Genomic DNA, 24,424 nt, shown 5'->3' on the forward strand with positions numbered 1-24,424 from the left:
GTCCTGTGTGTATCCCAACATTGTTAATCATTCTTTACGGGGGGGGGACCCTCATGGTGCCTTAAAGCACATCCTCGGTGCGGACACAACCAGTTCGATTTTCCGACGCGATCCTGAAAAATCTTCTGAAAGCAAGACTCCAAGAGTTGTTTTTTTAGCAGGGTTGTGAAAAAGAAAGATCCGGGTTACAAACAAAGCCTTCGAATGGAATTAAAAAACCAGGGACCTAGTGATGATGGAGCTTTGGGCGGAGGAAAAAGAGAGAGAAAGAGATCATTTCATTGCCATGGCAGCAATTCAAGCACTCTCAGGCTATTTACATGAGCAATATTAATAAAAACACACACACACACACACACACATACACAAAGATTGACAGGTTCTGAAGATAACTGAAGTAGAAGCCACAAAGGCAGCACGATAACATCGAGGTGTACGCGAGGGTTTGAATGAAACCGACGTTAAACTGCCACGCCATGTTGTTGTGTGTCGTAGAACAATTAAAATGACACATAGACTAATTACAGCCATGGCAACACGCACCTTTCGGGATGTTTTTCGGAAATAAACGTTTCTGTTCCTTCTCCTGTTCCCTCCGTCGACACTTCGTGACGCACGGCTCGTATCGTGAAAAATGACCGCTTAACAACCGATTAAAGCTTCTTTGGACGTTCATAACGGATCTGTTACCTGGAGCGGCATCCGTGTACCATAGGACGATAACTCTTTAGATGCTCGACGCAACTATTTTACCTAAGCGCCGGAACGAGCGTTCGTAGTTAGCTTATTTAATAAAACTCATTTTTTAGAGATTTATCTGTCGAATCTTTCACTTACACACACACACCTGTCACCTACACTGATCATTAATAAATACACAAGGATTTAATCCAATAAAACGGTTACAATTACACCATTGTTTTGTCCATGAATACCCTAATTTTTTGTCCGTTACGTTGCCGGGCAACCAGAGCTCACTGTTGAGACTACATTGTGTGGCGGAAGAATTGTTCAGTGCAGTTATTATTCATAATAAATTCAACACCGGGTCAGAATTTTATAGGAAAGCAAGAATGTGTGTTGGAACATAAAGACAAAACGGTGTGTGTGTTCTCGAACAAAATCTAGCGTATGCTATAATGTTAAAAGACATTTTGTCAAGGCGACTTAAACTTTCACGATTAACTACATAAAGCAGTTTGTCATCGTTAGCTGACACTGAGCTCTTTAAGGTGTAGAGATGCTTAGCAGACATGATTTGGGATGATTTCTGAAGTTAATATGCGAAGCGGGCTACGTCGCACCGCGTGCTTTGTGCGTTCGGTCCGGCGGTGGAAACGAGCACGAGCGGGATTTTTTTAAGAAGGCACCGGCGTGGTGTAGGTGGGACAGCGAAGAGAGCAAGTGACGGGCTCTGGGTGCGCACCACACACCACGTGCCATCTGGCAACCCGCTGTCAGAGTAAACGGCACAGTCAGACGGAGCTGAGCCGCTTGGACCAGGTCCACTGAACACAGCGGCACAGTGTGGCTCATGTCTCTCTCTCTCTCTTTCTCTCTCTCTATAAAACAGCTTATCCACTGTCTCTCTCTACCAAGCCAACTGTTTCTTAACATGGCTTTTTGACTGCCATTGCCCCAGTCGCTCTCTCTCTCTCTCTCTTTCTCTCTCTCCAGATCTGACTTCCATATAATAGTTTCTCTGCTGTCTCTGTCGTATTCTTTCCACCGATCTCTTTCTACTGTCACCATCTCTCTCTCTCTCTCTCTCTCTTTTCTCTCAAGTTATTCAAGAAAAAAGTGAACTATAAAAACTTCATTTCAAAAAACTGAAATATCCTTTACACACACACAAACACACAAAAAAAAAACCCCACTTTGCCACACACACACACACACAGAGCATTTTCCTGGTGTGTGAAAAAAAGAAAAAAAGAAAAAAGCGAGAGGGACAAAGAACATGTCCGTCAGCAAACGTGATGATTTTATAGCAAAGAGTCGAAAATTTTAAATAGTCCGTATTGAGAGAGCTGAGAAAGCTTCGAGAAAGCTTCGCTGCTGCGGCGAGCGAAGAAAGAGGAGAAAAGACGGATGATTAAGAACAGAGGCATTGTCACATTAATCTTTTCCTTTAATCAGATTATCCCTGCTAGTTAAAAAAAAAGACATTGTGTTTAAGTCCGTGTGTGTTTTGGGGTTGATCTAATATTACACTAGCACAGTTTACTAACCAGTGGGGCGGATTAACCGAATGCTCCTTCTGCTGCTGCTGCTGTTTTAGGTTGTTTCCCCTCCCCAGGAAAAAAAAAAAAAAAAAAAAAAAAAAAAGGACTTGTTTTCTTTTTACGGCACCAGATACGTATTGATAAATAAAAATAAACTGCAATCAGATAGCAGGGAACTCGGAGAATCTGAGAGGCCACGTGTCTGGATGGACACGACGTCCCGTTAACGACTAGCTGCGTGTCTTCGTAATGATTCTGTCACCCGCTCTGGTTTAAAGTCACATTTCAGGTTTCAGTCCTCTGCATAAGGGGCGCTACGGTTTAATCGAACCAGAGCTGCAAATGAAATTGCTAAAGCAAAGCAATTGACTAAACAGATGGATTCAATCCAGCCAAGTGTGTGAGGCTAATAAAATCCAAATAAATAAATAAAAATAATATAGCAACAAGTTGAATGCATAGACTACCAGAATGGAACAAAATGTCTTCCTAAAGCTACGAGACAAATAATTCAACCTTTACTGCAAACCACCAATTTAAGTTTAATTTTTAGTTATTTATAATCAAAAGCATAATCCTTCCTTTAGAACTAGTTCACATCAACAAACATATATATATATATTTATATAAAATAAAATACTTCATACACACCCAAAACAAACAGATCGGCTGAAGTGCAAAAGATTCCTCGAACCTTTCTAATTCAACAACTAGGAATTATTTTTCTCTCTGACTAATCCGTCGACCGTTGACTAACCACACAATTATTTCCCGGTTTCAGTGACAGCAACACGGTAAATTCGTGGGATAAACAAGTCTGGACAATCACATTAATCACGCGTACCTCTAAAGCCACAACAACATTTCACTGTAACCCTGATTGTTTCAAATAATCTGATATATTCGCAGTGTAAACAAACCCCCGAGGTGAACGAACCAGCCTTTTCAAATCGCCAACATACATAACAACAAACTTTTTCCCTTTTTCTTATTTTAACCTTTCTAAACAGATGTAAACACAGCAGGTGTCAGACTGATCAAGTTAACGATTAAATAAATACTAAACACTGAACCGGTTCTTTATTAATGACTGACATGTAGCAGTAAAATCTGTTTGCAATTAAAATAAAAATGAAATGGTGTTACAGAAAGGCTCAAATCACCCACCAAAGCTTTAATTAATCAATTTATTTATATAGAACTATTATAAATCATAGCTATCTGTATGTTCTTGCAGATATATATATATATATATATTTATCTGTAACTATATCTATTTATAAATATGTTTAGAATAAAAGCTTTATATGACATATTTATAGCATATATTTGTATTATATAATTTCCATTATTCCAGTCATATTCTACTATTTATTATGAATGCTAAGCAATCAGAATTTCGCCTTTATTTTTATTTTTTAAAACAAAATATTTACTCCAAATGTAAATAGCACTCGGTTATTTAAAAAATAAAAAAATAAATCACGGATAATTCATCTTTACAACAACAACAACAACAACAAAAAGGTATATTAAATTAACGTGAATTAATCTAAAAATAATTTCGTCGTTACTGAGACCAAGCTAATTCGGTTTGTTCGAGCATAGCATGTAAACACGACCCTGCGTAGCATTATTTAATCCGATAAATACGTGCTTTTAAAAAATTTGTTTAATATTCCTTTGTGTTTCCGTGTGTGTATAAAAATCCATGTGGCGGAAAGGGGGGGGGGAGAAAAAGAAAGGAACTATGCTTGCAGTGAAAATTAAAACTTACGTACAGTAATCAGTTCATCCTATAGCCCTGCGGTGGTGGATATTACGTACACGGCGTATTCTTTGTACTCGGCTTGCGTAAGCGTCCATAGGGAACGCTGTTAACTACGTAAACTACGCGGCTGCCTAAACAACATGGACTCTCCGCTGTGTTCCTATATACATCGCCTCCCTTCTCTCTCTCTCTCTCTTTATATATTTTACACGAAAACCGATTCCTGACACGGTCTAATCTAACTCCACGTATTTACCTTGCTTCATAATGCTTAGCTTTCCGAGAACTGATTTGGCTCTGCTTCAGGAAGTTCTCGGCTTGGGCCCTAATGATTTTCGTCTGACTTACACGAGGAGAAAATGGCAACCCCGTTTTTTCCCCCCATGTACGTCTTTCAGCGGTCATATTTGTCTGCGTCCCGTCTACTACTAGTGTGTAATTACTACACACACACGCGCACACACTGGTGGAAGTATTTTCATAACACTGAGGGAGAAGAATAACGTAGGCCTCAACCTAGGCACGCGCATACGTCTGAACCCTTAGGCCTAGCATACTAAGTAGTACGCGAGCCTACGCTGGCACGCGTACTATTTTTTTTTTCCCCCACATACTGTTTAGTAGGCTAGTATGCCGAGCGGTTTTGGACGTCGCCATGGCAATCCCAACGTTCTTTTTTTTTTTGCACGGCGTTTTCCATAGGGCGGGCGGGCCCGCGAGGAATGTAAAGGTGGTCACGTGACGCAGTTCAGGCTGCAGTGGTGGTGTTTTTTTTTTTGTGCGTTCAATAAAAGCAGAAAGGTCAAAGTAGGAGTGTGCTTTTTAGGAAAGTTTACAAAAATAAATTCGCACACACAGTTTTGTCCACGGAAACTTATGAACGTAGTTATTTCTTCTTCTTTCTTTCTTTCTTTTTTTTTTTTTTAAATAAATCTCACGTTACACACACAAGCCGGACAAAGCACGTGTCTAAATAAGACATAAAACGATTTTCATGATCAAAATCAAGCACTGTTACATTTGCATCAGCCCAAACCAGTTGTGTGTGTGTGTGTGTGTAGATGTGTAAAGTGAAAGATGGCTACTTCCACAGGAAGTGTAACTAAAGTAGCACTAGGTCTAGCCTATGTGATTTCCAAAACCATAAACAATGTAGCCAGGGTTACGAAGCCTTATAAGCTCTGGTTATGAATGTAAGCAATTCTTTTTTTTTTTAAACACATGCATGAAGGAGAAACACCGTAAACAACACCACCACCACCACCACCCCCACCCCCCGTTACATAATGGCAGCATTTTGGACACAAACAAGAACGAGCAGGCCTGGCTCGTGCACACAATGAAGACGAGCACATAATCATAAGGAATGGTCAAGCAGTGTTCAGAAATTGATTCATTATTATTATTATTATTTTTTATTTTTTTTTACCTTAATTTCTTGGGAACGGAATAATCAACCTCGATCACCTTTCCGTGCAACTCGGCTTTCCCTACGAGAAAAGTAAAAAAAAAAAAAGATATATATATAAATATATATAAATATATATATAAATATATAATAAAGCAGCATTTTAGTAGCATGCATATAGACGGAGTGCGAATGATGCATATTTAAATTCAACCTGAAAAAAACACAAAGACGTGTTGAAGATACGTAAAGATATATGTATATATATGTATATATACGTAGGTGTGGAATAATTTCAGCTTTAAACGGAGTGGTGTTTCGTGATATATAGATTATACTAAGGTTGGGGCGGGGGGAACAACAGCAAGAGGTTATAATCGTTTAAATCCTACAACTATTGATGTTTGGAGGCCAGGATAAACCTATTAAAAAAAAAAAGAAAAAAAGAAAACATCCAGAAGTGGGCCACGCTTTTGCTTCTCATAGGCGTCAATTCACTCCCTCAGAAGGAAGCATGGAGTCCACAAGAACATCTAATCCTGAATCTAACTTAGCGTATTAGCCTGAATAAAATTTTTTTTATATATATATATATATATATATATATATATGGTAGACTTTTGTGGCAGCTTTGTGATCAGGACGTGTTTGTTTGTTGCTTGTGGGAAGCTTGTGAGTTTTATTTCCCTTTACAGAAGTGCACTGGGTTCATTTAGATGGGCCTACAATAAGCAGCACGCCGCTCACTTTGACACTCGCCCTCGCCGCCCCTCATAAAACCTCACCGTCCGCTTCTCGCCGCTTTCCGTCACTTGGACATCACCTATGGTCAGGCCACCTCGTAGAAACCTAGCTGGGCGTTGGGGCTAGGGGTCCGTGCCGTGGCCGGGGCTTTTCCCCCCGCGAGCTCGCCTCAGAAAATTCGCGACAAAAAATGACCGAAAAAATAGCGATGCCATGCACGCGGCGCTCCAGCACATTACTCGGACCAGCCCGAGAGAAACGTGTGGCATTAAAGCAAAAAAAAAAAGAAGAAAGAAAGAAAAAAAAGAAAGAAATCAACAACAACAACAACAACAAAACAAAAACAAACAACTGGACCCGAGGTAGAAGACTGCTCCCGTGCCCTCCGGTCTGGGTGTTAATCCTGAGACAATTGAAGTGAACTTGTGTACATCATGTCAGATTTGAACAGATAAGCCTGAGGATAGCTGCCGTGATAGCGCGCGCTGGACCAGCAAGCCTTCTAGGCTCGTGCATTTGTATATATATATATATATATATATATATATATATATATATATATATATATATATATATATATATATATATGTGCGTGTGTGTGTGTATATGTATAGATATAGAATTAGATATAAATATAGATGTTACATTTTCTGTTCAGACTAAAAGATCATGAAGAGACGGTATTCAGGTGTCAAGCTTTTTTTTTTGTAATTTAATAAAAAATAAAAAAATAAATAAAAAATAATAAAAGAACAATCAGCTTACCTGACAGCGTTTCAATGGCTTTTATGGCCCACTTCTGGTCAGGAAAATCAACGAAAGCGTAGCCGGACTTCAGTAAGACGGTCCGGTCGCTGACGGGCAGCTGGCGCTCGCCGAACAGCCGCTTCAGGTCGTCCACTGTGACCGAGGGACTCAGGTTCCCCACGTACAGTTTATTCATGATCCAAACACGGAACGGAAATTAACAGCAGCAGCAACAACAACAGCCACACACACACACAAAAAGGAAAGAAAGACAGAAAGAAAAACACGCACTGCACGCACGCACGCACGCGCGCACACACACACACACTCTCTCTCTCTCTCACATTCACTCACACACACACACACTCTCTCTCACTCACTCTCACACACACACACACACTCGCTCTCACACACACACACAAACACGCGATTTAAGGCTGTGGAGGTGCGACAGAACAAAATCCCGAGAAGGAAATGAAATGATAAAATGATCAGTCGGTTCCGGTCGGTAGAACCTTCCACCCCCCCAACGGCATCAACTTCTTCTTCTTCTCCCTGTGTGTGTAAATCACTTGACTGAAAAGGTTTTCTTTTATTTTTTTTAAAGGAAAGAAAAAAGAAAAAAAAGGGAAAGAAATGTCCCAACGTCACTCCGGTTAAGCCCCGCCCACTGGATAAAACGCTCGCGCGCCGAGAATGAGATGCCTTTCTATTACAGTCATTCAATCGGACCCGAACCTGCGGAGCGACAATAAAACACAGCAGGAAGAAGAGAAGGGCAGTGTGCTCGAGGACACACCTCTGTAACACACCTGGATCCTATAGCCGAGCTGCTCCAAACAAAACAAACAAAAACCACACAAACATAACTGTCTCCATGGTAATCATGTTTGTTTCCAGACTGACATATTAGATATAAGTTTGCTTTGGGATGGCATTCACTGTTGTTTTATTGTTACTAAAAAACAACAGGGACACACACACACACACACACGCACACCTAAAATAAATGTTATTTCTTTTGTCAAAGTGCATTTTATTTTAAACACCTGGATAAGAAGGGGGAAAAAACAGTCCTGGTGGAGGTGAACTTCATTACAATATAAATAAATAAATAAATAATTTTTTTTAAATAATAATAATAAGAAGAAAGAAAACTCTTTGCTCTGAGGGTGGGTTGTGATTTTTTTTTTTTTTTTAACATTAACTGGAAAGCGCATCACAGCACGTCCTTGTTGCGCAATGCATTCTGGGTAGTGTAGGAGGTCCGAGATACTATATTGCACTACGGAAATAGTCCACAACCTGATGTAGGCCTATCCAAGACAAGTTTCAGGCCAGGATGCTTATTTACATGAGATCAGGTTAGTGGAGTACATACACAGTTATGCAGGCTGCCTGAGAAACATCAGCCATGTTCCACACATCTGGGCTTGTAAACAGAGCTACAGTGGAGCACCAGAGTCTTACTCGCTTCAGTACGCGTACAGTGTTCCCCATTACCGGGGAAAAGGGAGGGATATAGCAGGAAGAAGAACGTGTGCTTGTGGACACACCTCTTCTAAAGTTGGCTCCAGTCAAGGAAGCTGATGATGGCAACAGCAGTATATATATATATATATATATATATATATATATACATACATATATATACTGTATATATCTCCTGACATGAAAAGTTAACATTTAAAATGTAGTAAAGAAGATCAAATCCCAGAAACAGCAAATTTAGGCTATGTAGGATACACTATACTGCCAAAAGTTTTGGGACGTACATGCACATGAATGTAATATGGAGTCGTCCCGCCCTTTGCAGCTATAACAGCTTCACCTCTTCTGGGAAGGCTTTCCACAAGGTTTATGGGAATTTTTCATCATTTCTCTAGAAGCGTATTTGTGAGGTCAGGCACTGATATTGGACGAGGCGGCCTTTCCTCTCTAATTCATCCTAAAGGTGTTCTATCAGTTTGAGGTCAGGACTCTACACCAAACTCGCTCATCCATGCTTTGTGCACTGGTGTGCAGTCATGTTGGAACAGGAAGGGGTCATCCCCAAACTGTTCCCACAAAGCATGAAATCGTCCAAAACGTCTTGGTGTGCCAAAATATTAGAATCGAGTTCCTTTCACTGGAACTAAGCGTCCAAGCCCAACCCATGAATTCAATGATTTAGAGGCGTGTCCCAAAACTTTTGGCAATGTAGTGTATTTTTAGTGCAGGCCGCGACTACGCACAAATACATGCTGATGTAAGGCTTCACAATTTCTGGAAGAATAAAACATACCAGGAAGACGTGTTTTTTGATCCACTTATTATGCGGACATGTTATTTTTAGAAAACCGCAGTGGCTTACCAAACTTTCTATACCTGCTACTATAAAACCCATCTAAACGCTATTATTATACTTTAAATGAATTTGCCCATAATGTCAGGTACCAGTGGATCAAGAAGTACTGACTCAACCCTTTCATGGAATAGTAATGTAATTTTACACCTGTAAGACAAAATCTAAAAATAAGTGCAAATTAAAAATGATGTATATTGATTATATATATTCTCTCCCATTGGTCTGCATATTTGTCTTTTATTATCCTACAAACTCAATGCTATACCTGTAATTGAAGTTATTCAGATAGACACTTGTGATCGTGGGAACCGTTGTTGCATCTTGCAGTTAAACATGCGGGGTTAGTCATCTTCGTATGATTCGGAAAGGCATTAGAAAGGGGAAAAAAGTGATACTGATTCATAAACCGGATACAGGCACATTGTCACCTCCCTCAGCACTGCTTTCTAGTGTAAAGGGACCACAAAAGATCTCATCAGGTGTAACACCTCATACACACACCCCCTGAACTCGATCCGAAGACCAAGGTTTAAAAAAAAAAAGGTTAACTTTTTGGTTTAGCATGTTTGATATTTAGAGGAAACATGGTGGGAAATAACTTTAAAAACACAGACTAATTTGCATCACATAATTCTTATTAAAACCATCAGATAAAACGTTAAGGTCAACGCTCACATTTTTTGTTACTAAACTACTGATAAGTATTAGATCTCAAACATGGTCATTGTTACAAACCGATCCGAGACAAAGAAAGAGGACAAGAGAGTTGTAAAATACTGTTTATTTCTTGGATATTGACAACATATGCATTTACATCTGATTTCCCCCAACGGTGTAGATTTCAGGATTTTGAGACGCAATGATGTATTGCAACATAACACGCCCTCAAGCTAAACATCAAACGAGGCCTGAAGCCAAATCTAACACAAGTAGAAGATGCACAGCTCATAAAGACTATTAAATCAAACATGCATGGCATTTAAAATACAAAAAAAATAATAATCAAAAAACAAAAACAGACACCAAAACTTAAAACTCCTTTTCTTCCATAATTCTCCATCCACGAGACAAGAATCCCCTCCACCCTTTACACGCAGCACCTCCGACTCGCTCAGTAGCGCCCTGTAAACGTAGAGAGAGCGACATTAGGACAAATACCAGCAGTGACGGAGGCATGTGAGGAAAATGCACGCATCTTGTTAGTCACACGTTTTTAAGATTAGAGAAGTCACCACTAGACTATCAGCTCTAGAATATTCACTACAGTCTTTCCCATGGCTCATTACTGCTAAGTGTCCCAAACTTGTCATGGACTAAAATACATTTCTTCACAGATTTTGGTGGTACGTACTTGGGGAGTAGGACCGCGAGCGGGACCGGGATCTGTAGCCGCCGCGACCGTAGTAGGGTGAAGGAGACCTGCGCCTATGTGAAAACAGTTTAAAAGGTCAACACAGGAAGACGTAAACAAGATAGACAAGTAAAGAATATATAAAGCAAAACAATAAGGAATTTAAACACGTCTGTATCTGTACCAAATATATAACAGCTTTTGCTGGCCTACTTAAAAAGTGAAAAAGCAATCGTCATGGTAACCTAATTGTACGTGTTTAATGAATAACAGAAGTCATTAAAGACTAAACACCAAGACATGTACATTCTGGTATTTTTGTTTAAAAGATGTTTAGTATGCATCACAGCTTTAAAGGATTATTTCTACCAGGAAGAGCCAGGTGTATATTCACTCGTTTTGGTCCTTGTACAGAGAGTGACAGCAGCCTTCTTGCATTATTTACGATCGTACCGGTTCATCGATATCACCATTATTAATATAAAAGCACAAGTCTGAGTGATGGCCAGAATTATGTGGACACCTGACCATCACGGCAACATGTCTTTACTGAACATTTCAAGTTCCCATTTGCCTTTATCTTATCCTCTACTCTACTGACATGGGCTTCCACTAAATTTTGGAGCATGGCTGTGTGAATATGTATACATTCTGCCAGGATAACATTAGTGAGGTCTGGGGAGTTAGCCTAAGTGTGGTCAATGATCCAATTCACCAACTAGGGTTGAAATCAGGGCTCTGTGGAGGACACTACAGTTCTTCCACTAAAACCTTGGCAAACCATGTCTTCACAAAGCTCGCTTGCACAGGGGTATCATTATACTGAAACAGTTTTGGGCCTTTTAGCCTTACTACGCAAATTGTAATTCTATAGCACACAAAATCATTCTATACAACCGATATCAACTTTGTGGTAACAGTTAGGGTTAACGACCGTGTGTCCACAAACTTATGGCCACATAGCATATCAACAATGAACAAAGGCCATAATTTTCCACAATCAAAAATGATCCTGTAACAAACTGTTTTAGTTCAACTTTTGGCTTTAGTTATGGTTAACTCCCCAACTTGAACTTCACAACAGTGTGTGCCTTAATTTTCTCACAAAGGCAGCCAGACTCCCACATTTCTGTACGAGTCCCATAATGTACCACGATCAAGAACACAATCTTAAAGTTAAAAGTTTCGTCAACGTTACACCAAAGCTGACGCTCTGCAGACGGCACTCACTGACCTGTAGGATTTGTAGTATTCCCGATCATCGTAACGGTCATATCCTCTATCATAGCCGCGGTCGTAGCCCCGATCGTAATAGTCTCTGGAGCGACTGGAGGATGTGCTGGGTCTTCCTCCACCACCACCTCCACCTCCACCACCACCACTGTTTGCACATGAAGAAAGGACAAAGCAGAGGATCAACATACGGGTGTAAATGTACTTACCTAGGAAACGCGCATAAATGTACAGAAATGCCAAATTTCAGCTAAACCAAATTTATTTAAAAAGACGTTAATATTTATGGACTCACAACAAACAGTCTAAAGAATTCTTCTCTACTTTTAAAGCAGTATATACCTGTACTGGACATAGATCAAACAGTATACAACTGTGTTGTTGGATTAAATCTATTAAACTGACTCTACTCAATCCCAGGTTTCCTCCACTTCCATGTCATCAACTAATGTACGCTGGATCGTTTAATGCTACTTGGTATATTCTGCAGTACAGCAATTTCACTCCAAAATGTTACATGACTATTTGAAGCTCTATACAGAACAGCACCATAGCTAGTCTGGTCTTTTTACGAGCCCCTACAGGCTCTCGACGAGCAAACATGCTGTTATGAATGTGTCCATAGGCGACCCCTCCACAGCTTTGTATGTCTAACACGCCATGGTACGAAATGATGTCATTACAATTTCTGTTCAACCCAGACAGCTGAGCACTGAACAGTAAAAATAGAGTTGATGCAAAAATTGCCTCTCATGACACAGATAAATTGAGGATCCTGTCCTAGATCAGTGAGAAACATGTAATGTACACTCACTAGGTGGGCCGTCCCATGTAAATCCCAGGTGTGGGGGTGTGTGGTCTCTTGGTTATGGAAAAGTCCACTCTGATACGCCTTCCGTCCAGCTCCATGCCATTAGCTTGCTCTTTAGCCTGAAAATGCAAGACTAAAATTTTAGAAAAATATTTAGAGCAACAGTCAGGGTTCTCCTAGAACACACTCCAATCACACACCTCCTTGGAGTCCTCTTCGTTCTCGAAGTAGACGAAGGCGAAGCCTCGTGAGCGGCGAGACTGCTGGTCATAGACAATGGTGACGCTAGCCAGGGGACCGTATTTGGAGAACACTTCTCTCAGGTCTCGCTCTGTGGTGTACAGGCTCAGGCCGAACACACCCAGGCAACAGTTCGGGTCAGGGTTTGCCTACAAGACAATAGCAAAGAAGAACTGGGATTTTATAACCTCGCCAAGAGCATTCAAATGAAAACAAAACCCTTCTATACAAGTCTGAGAACTGGTTCTCCTTAAAGAAGGTTAATATTTGGCTGATACTGAGGTTCCCCGCATCAATGAAAATCACAGCTGCTAGTGTTTGGGAGATTAAAATGGCAGTATGTGTATATAAAAAAAATGCAAACACTTTTGGCTACTAGAGGGCTTTAATTCTTGGAGATCGGCTGCATGCTATTATACTTTTGGGATACACTCACTGGAGAATGGAGTGAAACCTTAGACAGTCGCTCCAAGCTCAAACCTGCTCTAGTTTCAGAGTCTGTGTTATTTGTTTCAATAGACAATATAAGCTGTTTGTTTTGTATCTGTCATTTGCCTTTGTGCAATCACTAATCTTACCAGTAAAGTTGGATTTTTACTAAGCAGGTCTTCAATCTTGTGTCAAAACCGCCCAGAAACAAACGTCAGCCATTCTTAAGGGAAATCTGGCTGTTCCAAATATTACTTGTGCTAGGCGTGGAGTGTGATGTAAAAAAGGCTGGGCGTGTGCGAGAGGAGGAAGTGCAGCAGGATAGAGATTCGTGCATGCGTGAGACAGAAGGTGCATACCCGGTTGCCAACATGCCGTCTGCGATTGGACATGGGTGAGTGGCTGCGGCTGCGTCGGTACTCTCGGCTGTACGACCGGCTACGCGAGTGGCGCCTTCGAGAGCGTGAGCGGGAATGGCGACGACGAGAGCTCCGGTGCGAACGGGACCTGTGTGGGGGAGGGAAAAAAGGACATGATTAAAATAACATCACTGTCTAAAATAAAAATGTACATGATATTGTCAACAGTTTTGGAACACTCTTCCAAATCATTAAACTCAGGTATTGTTTTATTGGTTGGGCTTGATCCCTTAGTTTCATTGAAAGGAACACTTAATGCTTCAGCATACCAAGACATATTGGACAATTTCATGCTCCCAACTTTGTGGGAACAGTTTGGGGATGACCCCTTCCTGTTTCAACATGACTGTAGACCAGTGCACAAAGCAAGGTCCATAAAGACATGGATGAGTGAGTTTGGTGTGGAGGAACTTGACTGGCCTCAACCTGATAGAACACCTTTGGGATGGATTAGAGCGGAGACTGCGAGTCAGGCTAAAACTGGGATGTCTGCCTTTATATACACATGAATGTAATATGGAGTTGGCCCGCCCTTTGCAGCTATAACAGCTTCAAATCTTCCGGGAAGGCTTTCCACAAGGTTTAGGAGTAGGGCTGTGCAAAAGATCAAATTTAAAGTTGGATCGCGATTCTCATTCAGGTCGATCTTGACGATAAGCTGAGGGAATTTTTTATTCGATATGGACAGATCTAGCAGCCAGACCCCGCAGCGGAATCAGGGAAGGCTGGGCACTGCCGTGTGTTTACAGTTACCGCCCACTTGTTGAGACAGTGTGAGAGGAGGCAATGTTAGCCAGCCAGCTTGCTGCACTAAAAAGGACTAAAACGAGAACAAGCTGAGTGAGGCTGGGGACATTCGAAGTGATGATGAACATGGGAGCGAACTCCTTTTACCCTCTCAGGGCAGCGGCATTGTCGATGAAACTTCCCAGGCTACTTCAGTAGTATGGAAATTATTTGGTTATTTGAAAACGGACACAGAGTAGATCAAACCAGTCTGTAAAATATGTCAGCGGTCAGTGTTAAAGACAAGTAATACAACCAACCTGTTTAATCACCTCAAAAGATACCACCCTTATGAACACAAAGAAAATGAAAAACCGTGCTGTCTCTACCACAGCTAACGCTACCTCCTCGTTTCCGTCTAACAGTGCGAGTGCTAACGTTAGCTTTGCTAGCGCTAGCAGTGCTTCACAACACCAGCAGTCAATAGTGTCGTCGTTTGCTGCCATCACACCTTATGATAAACATGGAAAAGGACGGGTTTAAAAAAAATGAATCAAAGTGTTGGACAGCAGATATGAACTCCCTGGCAGAAAGTACTTCTCCCACACTGCCTCACCTATATGACGCACGTCGGGCAAAACATGAACGTGAGCTCCAGAATGTAACCTATTTTGCTACAATTACAGACATTTGGTCCAGTCGGACATCTCAGCCCTTTACAGGGCAGGTGTTTGCAAACACTATTTCCCAGAGGATCATACTGGTGACATAATAAGCCAGGGGCTGGAAGATGATTTGTTGTCCTGGGGTCTTAGAGGATCGTCAGGTCTGCATAACAACTGACAATGCCGCAAACATGGTCAAAGCCACCTCTTAATTAAGATGATATCCTAATTATTATAATAATAATTAAGATGATACACTCTTGATCCTAATTATTGCAACAGTACTTATTACTATATGTTTATTTATAAAGCTTTGTTTATTTTTAAAGAAAAGATAGATCGAAAAAAATCGAGATCGACCAATATGGGGGAAAAAATCGTGATGAGATATTTTGCCAGATCGCCCAGCCCTATTTAGGAGTGTGTTTATGGGAATTTTTGACCATTCCTCTAGAAGTGAATTTGTGAGGTCAGGCACTGATGTTGGGAGAGAAGGTCTGGCTCGCAGTCTCCGCTCTAATTCATCCCAAAGGTGTTCTAGAGGTTCAGGACTGTGAAGTTGAAGACTGAAGAAGTTGAAGACTGTGAAGTCAGGACTGTGAAGTTCCTCCACACCAAACTCACTCATCCATGTCTTTATGGACCTTGCTTTGTGCACTGGTGTACAGTCATGTTGGAACAGGAAGGGGTCATCACCAAACTGTTCCCACAAAGATGGGAGCATGAAATTGTCCAAAATGTCTTGGTATGCTGAAGCATTAAGAGTTCCTTTCACTGGAACTAAGGGGGCGAGCCCAACCTCTGAATTCAATGTCCTAAAACTTATGGCAATATTAGTGTACCTTAATTTTTAATGAGCAGTTAACATTAAACATCCAATATATAAATCTTGCTCTTTATACATTCATTACTGCCATGAATATAAACAGATCAATTAACTTGTTAGCTCAATGGAGACTGCAAAACCCCATTAGCCTCCACTTGCAGGCACATGACATTTCAGTAAAGGTAAAGAAAGAACCGTACCTGGACCTGGACTTCGACCTGGACCTGGAGCGGGATTTGGATCGGGAGCGAGAGCGGTGAGAACCATCCTTAGATCTTCCTGGTGAATTGCTGGTTGACTTCACAGAGCCTCTGGGACTCACACTCCGAGAGCGGGACTCCTGCACAAATCCAAACCAAATGAGCACAAAAGAAACAGAGCAAGAACTTCCCATGCATCAAGTCATGACCCCAGACCTATTATTGGCTTAATCATTTTGAAAAACAGACTTGTTAAAGCTGGAGTTGGTTTTTAAATCCATTGCATCATGAAGAATTTTTTTTTTATTTTTTTTTTTTAAGCAAAACACTGACTAACATTAGGATATCGTTTACAATGCGTTGTCTTTATGACAGAAAGAGTAGCATGCAAACTTTAATGAAAGAGAGTTGATATTCAGACAAAAACAGACTAATGCACATTACTTAGCCCTCTTTCATCTTATCCACCCGAACACTTCTGAGATTAACTTCATAACTTCAACCAACATTCTGTTCTTCTTTCTTCAGTTTCTTATTCTGACTTCTGTACTTCATCTTCAACCATTCATTGCTTCCAAAGTGACAACACTCTACATGAGGGGAACTTCTCAGAACTTCTGGCCACACAGAATTAGCATGCACTCGCAAAATTCAGCCTCATTTAACACAACATTCGACTTCGGCCACCTTTTTCATTCTTCCCATCTTAACCTTAATAGGAAAAACAAGAAAAGGGTAAAGTCCGTGTAGTAGGCATGTGGGTGAAAATGTAACATCAGTTCAGAAAAGAAAAAAAAAAGTCCATTGAGAGACGATTATAGGCCAATACACAAAGTTTACAAGTTACACTAGCTAAAAAAAAATATTTAGAAATGTAATAACAGATCAAACAAGTCACTTATCTAAACAGTGATGAATCTTATTCTAACCAGAGTTATACTGGACCACCCAATTTACCCCTGATTAAAGGAAAAATCCACCCTGAATATTTAGTCATTTATGTTGCAAAAATTGACCCTTTTTTTTAAAAAAAATTCCAACATAATCCATCAACATGTTGGCTATTTTTAAACACTGCCCTATCCACTAGGATTCAGTCCTGGCTTCTTATCTACCAAACGAGCGTGATGCGGCGCTGCTTTAGTCTGTCCAGCTCTCTCATGTCCTCAAACAGACCAGCTTCCAAAGCTTATCCTCTGGGCTAATACTACCCTGGACACTATTTCTCCTCATCCCCTTGTAGATCACTAATTAGCAGAGAGTCTTGGCTCTAACTGTTAGGCTTCTGGGCCTTCAAGCTCAAAATTCCCTGTGTCCAGGATGTCTACAAATGCTGTTAAAAAATGCGAACAAATAAGGGGTCTTGCCTTTCTGGTCTCTGATCTAAACCGTCACCTTTATATGACTATATAAATGTTTCTTCTTGTCACTACTTGATCCGTACCGGAAAGACAATTTGTTCACTTTATATATTGTACAACACTTTATAGCATTACATTAAGTAGTAATTATAAATACCTGCCGTATAAATAAATCGAATCGAGACGAGGAGGAGATGCATTTCCGCGCTTGCGCAGTACAAATCGTGTGACCCCCTCTGTTAAACTTTAACTGCGCTAGCAATAACAATGCCCCCCCCCATGTGACGTCACTGAAACCCCTCAAATCCCACAGCAAAGAAATACAACACACAATACGAATTAGTGCAGGATTTGTCATGGATCAGGGTGGACTTTTCCTTTAATTCTTAACCCAAAATGAATTCTGATCGGCCAAAATAAATTTCTGGATTGCTCAGGGAAAATAGCAAAGCACTGTTACTTTTACGAGTTATCATTAACGCGATTTTTCTTCCCTTATAAATGAACACTAGCTTAAAGAAAAACACATTTCCCTTTAAGGCACTGTTGTTTTCCCCACAGTCCCTTTACTATATATTCAGTCATTAGGAAAAAATGTTTTCCCCAAAACGAAACACAACAATTTGATTTACAAAAATAAATATTTCACTGTGAAAATAAAAAGGACTAAATTAGGGTTTATATGCCTTTTAAATCAGATCAGGCATGTTTTTATTTATTTTTTATTTAAATCGGGTTATATATTTAACCTTTAAATGACGCAACCACGTGTTTACTAACCTACATATACATCTTTTTTATATTAATATTTTTTCGCTGATAACTAACAATCACTGTGATAAACGACAACTAAAAGACATTTTGAAAAATGTATGGTATAAACATAACATTTATTTGACATTATCTGCAACATTCCGTGTTAAACATGTGCCGCTGTTCCTATCGGTAACTGAAGCAGAGCCGAATACCAAACCGCCATCTGCTCCCTACATAGGCACCCTACGTAGTACACAGCATTATGGCTTCCACGCCTAATCTCGTGCACTCGATTGTGGGCCGATTTAGAATATGGTATTCCGCCAATTGAGTTAGCGCCACGAGCAGGCCCAGGCTGTGCTTTACATACACCTCACAATACAGACTAGCTAAGCTAAGCTAAGCTAATAAGCTACATCGCTAGGCCTTCGGCGCCGTGATGAATATTGACGATAAACTGCTAAATATAGAACAGCGACACGTTAGCTGGAATAACGAGCAGCGGATTGCCGTAGCTAATTAGCCAGCTTGCTAAAAATGCTAAAGTGCTTCACAATAGATTCCGCTTATTAGCTAGCAGCATCACGCTAACAATTATTTCAACGCACTTTTCCTGAACACGACGTTCAAAAGGATATTTTACTCGGGGGGGAAAAAACACATTATCCTTACGTACTTTGACCACAAACTCCTTCTCGTTGTCGCTCATGGCGGTATCTGTATCTGTAAATGAACAAGCAGACAAAATTAAACACAATCTCCTCGCGCTACAAACCGAGCAGCCAGCTAGCTGTGTCCTGAAGCTCCGCCGTCTGCGCGCGCGCGCCTGCACGAGGTAATCGCGTGACGAGCCGCTCGCTGATTGGATAATACGTGTCGTTTGGTGCACGTTGAGCCAATCAGCGCGTAGAAGGCGGGTTTTATCTGGAGGGCGTCTCGGGGAAGACATGATGGCGGCTTTTATTATTGACACTGGCATCTACTGCTCAGGCGTGTAAATTACACACAGTGCGCGTGCGCCATATAGAATATTTTCTTTTCATATATATTTTTTAAATTTCTCATACTGTATTCTATTGCTTTGTATATTATACATCCTTTTTTGGTTTTTCTTTCTTTTCACCCCTCTTTCTGCCCTTACCTTCACTGACTTCTTCCTGTCTTTCTCTTTCATTCTTTTTTCTTCCTTCCTGTCTGCCTTTTTTTTATTCTTCATTTGTCATTTTTTTCTTTCATCCTTGTTGTTTTTTCTTCTTCTTCTAGCCTTGCTTTCTTATTTTTTTGTTCTTGTTTTCCTTTTGGTTATCTTTCTCATTCCTTTCTTCCTTCTGCCTTCCATCCTTCTCTATTTCTCAATCTTTCTTCAGTTTTCTCTCATCCTTTCCTCCTTCCATCCCTCCTCCCTACCTGCATGTTAAGCTGTTTGCAATCCTTACACCAACCAGGCATAACATTATGACCACCTGCCTAATATTGTGCCTAATATGCACTGTGTATTCTGACACCTTTCTATCAGAACCAGCATTAACTTCTTCAGCAATTTGAGCAACAGTAGCTCATCTGTTGGATCGGATCACACGGGCCAGCCTTCACTCCCCATGTGCATCAATGAGCCTTGGCCGCCCATGACCCTGTCGCCAGTTCACCACTGTTCCTTCCTTGGACCACTTTTGATAGATACTGACCACTGCAGACTGGGAACACCCCACAAGAGCTGCAGTTTTGGAGAGGCTCTGATCCAGTCGTCTAGCCATCACAATTTGGCCCTTCATCAATCTCACTCAAATCCTTACTCTTGTCCATTTTTCCTGCTTCTAACACATCAACTTTGAGGACAAAATGTTCACTTGCTGCCTAACTAACCCCCCACTAACAGGTGCCATGATAAGAAGATCATCAGTGTTATTCACTTCACCTCTCAGTGGTCATAATATTATGCCTGATATGGACACTACAGGACAGCATTTGTTGAATAATAATAAAAATATATATATATATATATAGAAAAGGTATATCATGCCATCACACGAGTGAAACTAAATTCACGAGCTGATGTGATTATGGTAAAAAGTCACCCCGCCCACCTCTAAATTCTGCAGTATCATTAAATGCCCACTAGGTGTCAGTATTTCCTAATTAAAGAGAGAGAGGCGCTGTTCTCAGTACAACAGTAACTAATGGAGATTTATCTCAGTGATGAAATGAGGTAAAGCAACGAGTCTTCACAGCCTTAGTAAAGGAGAGGTAGGTTTAATTTTGGAGATTTTAATGGTTTGTTACAGCAGCATACCCACTGCTACATATTAGCAAAACAGGAGCATGGTAATCACACACACACAAAAAAAAATATGGTGGAGGACCAGATGACCATCAGTGGACCTTTTTTCTTTTTTTTAAGGAGAATTACAAACATGAAATCACAAAGAGAGCCTTCACAATAAATAACATGTATACTTAAACATTTCAAAATGTTGTCCAGAACTAGATCTCATCCAAAGAGAGCAACGAGAAAGATCATCAGCGACGTACCTTTAAATAGCAATTTACAGAAAATATGGTCAGTGGCTGTACAATACTTCATAGAGGACATTTAACATCTGCTCAGAATCCCATATTATTGCAGTAATAATAATAACAACAATACATCGTGTTTTGAGTGAAACTTCCAACAGCACCATCTCCAACATCATCTTGTTAGAATAAGAAACACAACCAGTGTCGAATTCTCACCATGGATCATTATCATTATCTCAACGCCAGCTGTCCTGGATAGCCGTCCTAGCACGGGATTAAAGGGATAGTTTGGTGAAATATATCGAGTCGATGCAGTTTTACACTTCGCTCCTCTGAAAAATATCCGCTGTCTGACATTTTCTTCCTTAGTCGTTTTTATTAATTAGAGATGATGTATTTCACCCCAAAGTCTTTTGCATGAATGTGTCCAGGCGTTGCTTTGACATTTCTAAGTGCTCTTGACAAATTTATGATCTTATAAAAACAGTAGACTTTAAATTTATAATCTAAAAGTTCAAGATTTCTAGTAAAATATCACCAAGTTTCGGAAGGTGAGGCCTAAGAGACTGATATTTCTAATGAACTGGTCGTGGTGTGAGGCGGATGGTTACAGAAGAGATTTTTGGGTTGATTAAATGGTTATTAATTAATATTGAATAATTACATGCTAATTATTATCATCAGGCTGGTTATGTCACATCAGCAACGATAAGAGAGCCCTTGAAAACATATCCATTATTCCAAAGGCTTTGTTTTCAAGGGACTGTTTGGTGAAGAACAAAATGTACACGATTCCTCTTTTAGCAGAACATATCTGCTTCTCTCTCTCTCTCTGCTATGAGGATAATGTAGCAAATAATGTAGGTTTGTCACCCAGTATCATTTCCGTAAATACAAACCCAAATCTTCATGCTTCAATATTGTTCAGCTTCAACATTACATTTACTCTACCGCTATACACCGATCAGCCATAACATTATGACCAATATTGTATTGTAAACAGCCCTGACCCTTTCAGGTCCATCTTGGCACCAAGATGTTAGCAGCAGATCCTTTAAATCCTGTAAGTTCTAAGATCTATAGTTTTTTAGATACTGACCACTGCAGACCAGGAACACCCCACAAGAGCTGCAGTTTTGGAGACGCTCTGATCCAGTGGTCTAGCCATCACAATTTGGCCCTTCGTCAAACTCGCTCAGATCATTTTTCCTGCTTCTAACACATCGACTTTGAGGACAAAATGTTCACTTGCTGCCTAATATATCCCACCCACTAACAGGTGCCATGATGAGGAGATCAACAGTGTTATTCACGGCACCTCTCACTGGTCATAATGTTATGCCTGATCAATGTATATTCACAACAATAACCAGACTTTTGTGTCAAAATCTTTTTTCAAACTTTGGGATGTGCAGATTTGGGAAGAGTGTGTGACCTTTGTTTTGTACTCATTTTCAGCTGGAAATAGACCACTTAATGAAAGCATTAATGGTACACTACATACCTCACTGGGTAAAAGATACACTATTCTGCCAAAAGTTTTGGGACGCCCCTCCAAATCACTGAATTCAGGTGTTGTTTTTCAGGGGTTGGGCTCGACCCCTTAGTTCCAGTGAAAGGAACTCTTAATGCTTCAGCTTCTTACCAAGACATTTTGGACAATTTCATGCTCCCAGCTTTGTGGGAACAGTTTGGGGATGACCCCTTCCTGTTCCAACATGACTGCACACCAGCGCACAAAGCAAGGTCCATAAAGACATGGATGAGTGAGTTTGGTGTGGAGGAACTTCACAGAGTCCTGACCTCAACCTGATAGAACACCTTTGGGATGAATTAGAGCGGAGACTGAGAGCCAGACCTTGAGTTGAAGCTGTTATAGCTGCAAAGGGTGGGCTAACTCCAAAAAGATTTTGGGTGACTTTGACTTCTATTACATGTCTACATTAGCCTCCTGCCCAAAACTATGAAACATGGCGAAGGAAAAATTGTGCAAATAGTAATTATTTTTTATAGTCCCATGAATGTAAAATTCTTCAAACACATTAGTCCAAAATTATGTCTAAATATGAGTCTTTTAGGCCTTGATTTCCTTTTAAGACTCTTCAATCACATAGCTTTCACATCATCATCATCATCATCATCATCATTATCGGCACCACCCGGGCTTATTAATAAGAATGTGCAGTGCTGAGGTTGTAGAGGGACAACGAGGCTAGAGAACACAAGCCCTGAGAGAACGCTGCGCCGTCCTCCGTCACCGTCTTGGCTTTATTCTGCTGAAGTCGGCAGGAAACGGTAGCAACAGCAGCAGCTTCAGCAGCTCCTCATCACCCAATCACAGAGCAATTTAAGAGGACGTGACAGCACAAGCTTCAGAGAGTTCTTTACTTTTCCAGTTTTCCAACGTGGTGGTGGTCCGCGTGTCGTGTTTTCCAGTCGCTGCAGCTCCGTTTCCGTCTCCTCCGCCCTCTGCTTCGCCCTGTGATGCTCAGCCTCAGTGCTGGAGCAGGAAGTTGGTGGCCATGTTGATGTCGTTGTTGGATGCTCGGAGAGCTTCCTGGGCATCCACTCTGGAGAAACCCATCTCCATCAGCCTTGCCACCTGGATGTCAAGAGAATGGAAGCCAAATTTAGGAAAGAGTGAGGAGGAAGGAAGGAAGGAAGGAAGGAGTGAGGAGGAATGAAGGAAGGAAAAATTGAGGAGGGAGGAAGGAAAAAAGGAAGGAAGGAAGGAAGGAAAGAGTGAAGAGAAAGGAAGAAATCAAAGAGGGTTAGGGTTAGGAAGGAATGAAAGAGTGAAGAGAAAGAAAGTAAGGTAAGAATGAGGAGAAAGGAAGGAAAGAGTGAGAAAGGAGGGAAGGAAGTATGGAAGGAGGAAGGAAGAAAGGGTGGAAGGAAGGAAGGAAAGAGTGAGAAAGGAAGGAAGGAAAGGAAAACAAAAAGGAAGGTAGGCAAGGAAGAGTGAGGAAGGAAGGAAAGAGTGAGAAAGGAAGGAAGGAAAGGAAAACAAAAAGGAAGGTAGGCAAGAAAGAGTGAGGAGAAAGAAAGGAAGGAAAGAGTGAGGAGGAAAAAAAAGGAAGGTAAGAGTGAGGAGGAAGGAAGGAAAGTGAGAAAGGAGGGAAAGAAGGAAGGAAGGAAGTATGGAAGGAGGGAGGAAAGAAGGAAGGAAGGAAGGAGTGAGAAAGGAAGGAAGGAAAGGAAAACAAAAAGGAAGGTAGGCAAGAAAGAGTGAGGAGGAAGGAAGGAAGGAGTGAGAAAGGAAGGAAGGAAAGGAAAACAAAAAGGAAGGTAGACAAGAAAGAGTTATTGAATTCTCCCGATGTTAAAGATTTGAGAGACCATACAGTATTAATTCATATGTGTCCAGTGTTCTCCAGAAAGGAGACGAAGCAGAGGCCACACTTGAGTCTACTTTAAGCCGAGCTCTTCACCGAGCCGTGATTAAACAGGTGGAATCGTGCGCTTCCTGTCTGACTGCAATAAAAACCTGCACCCATGTCAGCCCTTTATAGACAGAATTGGACAGCGCTGATTTTGCTGCTGCACCACCACATTTTCTCAGAATTAAAACCACACACACACACACACACACACACACACACACACACACACACACACACACACACACACACACACACACCAAACCACATT

At 40.9% G+C, this 24,424-nt stretch overlaps 3 protein-coding genes across 7 annotated transcripts in view; all 3 read right to left on the bottom strand.

Annotated features, from left to right (window-relative positions):
- Nucleotides 1-7,491, bottom strand: part of igf2bp2b (insulin-like growth factor 2 mRNA binding protein 2b) — a 58,358-nt gene extending 50,867 nt beyond the window's left edge. The window contains exons 1-2 of the mRNA XM_058380378.1: nt 6,914-7,491; nt 5,426-5,486 (exon numbers count right to left, since the gene is read on the bottom strand). Of these exons, the coding sequence (XP_058236361.1) occupies nt 5,426-5,486; nt 6,914-7,091 (239 nt within the window). The 5' untranslated portion in view covers nt 7,092-7,491. The remainder of the gene's footprint in view (nt 1-5,425; nt 5,487-6,913) is intronic.
- Nucleotides 7,492-10,008: 2,517 nt separating this feature from the next.
- Nucleotides 10,009-19,223, bottom strand: tra2b (transformer 2 beta homolog). Of its 3 annotated transcripts, XM_058379851.1 has the most exons (9): nt 18,936-19,074; nt 16,587-16,853; nt 16,143-16,282; nt 13,666-13,813; nt 12,838-13,026; nt 12,641-12,756; nt 11,828-11,974; nt 10,594-10,667; nt 10,009-10,364 (listed from the first exon to the last, which is right to left on the bottom strand). In XM_058379851.1, the coding sequence occupies exons 4-9, from the start codon at nt 13,696-13,698 to the stop codon at nt 10,354-10,356; spliced, it is 570 nt and encodes a 189-aa protein (XP_058235834.1). In that variant the 5' UTR covers nt 13,699-13,813; nt 16,143-16,282; nt 16,587-16,853; nt 18,936-19,074; the 3' UTR covers nt 10,009-10,353. The 3 variants fall into 3 exon arrangements, with proteins under 3 accessions (XP_058235834.1, XP_058235832.1, XP_058235833.1); XM_058379849.1 differs by lacking the exon at nt 16,587-16,853 and having other exon boundaries at nt 18,936-19,223; XM_058379850.1 differs by having other exon boundaries at nt 16,587-19,073.
- A 1,906-nt stretch (nt 19,224-21,129) lies between these two features.
- ubac2 (UBA domain containing 2) overlaps nt 21,130-24,424 on the bottom strand; it is a 28,034-nt gene continuing 24,739 nt past the window's right edge. For all 3 annotated transcript variants that reach the window (XM_058379855.1, XM_058379854.1, XM_058379856.1), the window contains one exon: nt 21,130-23,375. In XM_058379855.1, the coding sequence (XP_058235838.1) occupies nt 23,268-23,375 (108 nt within the window). In that variant the 3' untranslated portion in view covers nt 21,130-23,267. The remainder of the gene's footprint in view (nt 23,376-24,424) is intronic.

The sequence above is a fragment of the Hemibagrus wyckioides genome, linkage group LG26 (genome assembly GCF_019097595.1).
Source record: "Hemibagrus wyckioides isolate EC202008001 linkage group LG26, SWU_Hwy_1.0, whole genome shotgun sequence".
In the NCBI taxonomy this organism is placed as follows: Eukaryota; Metazoa; Chordata; class Actinopteri; order Siluriformes; family Bagridae; genus Hemibagrus; species Hemibagrus wyckioides.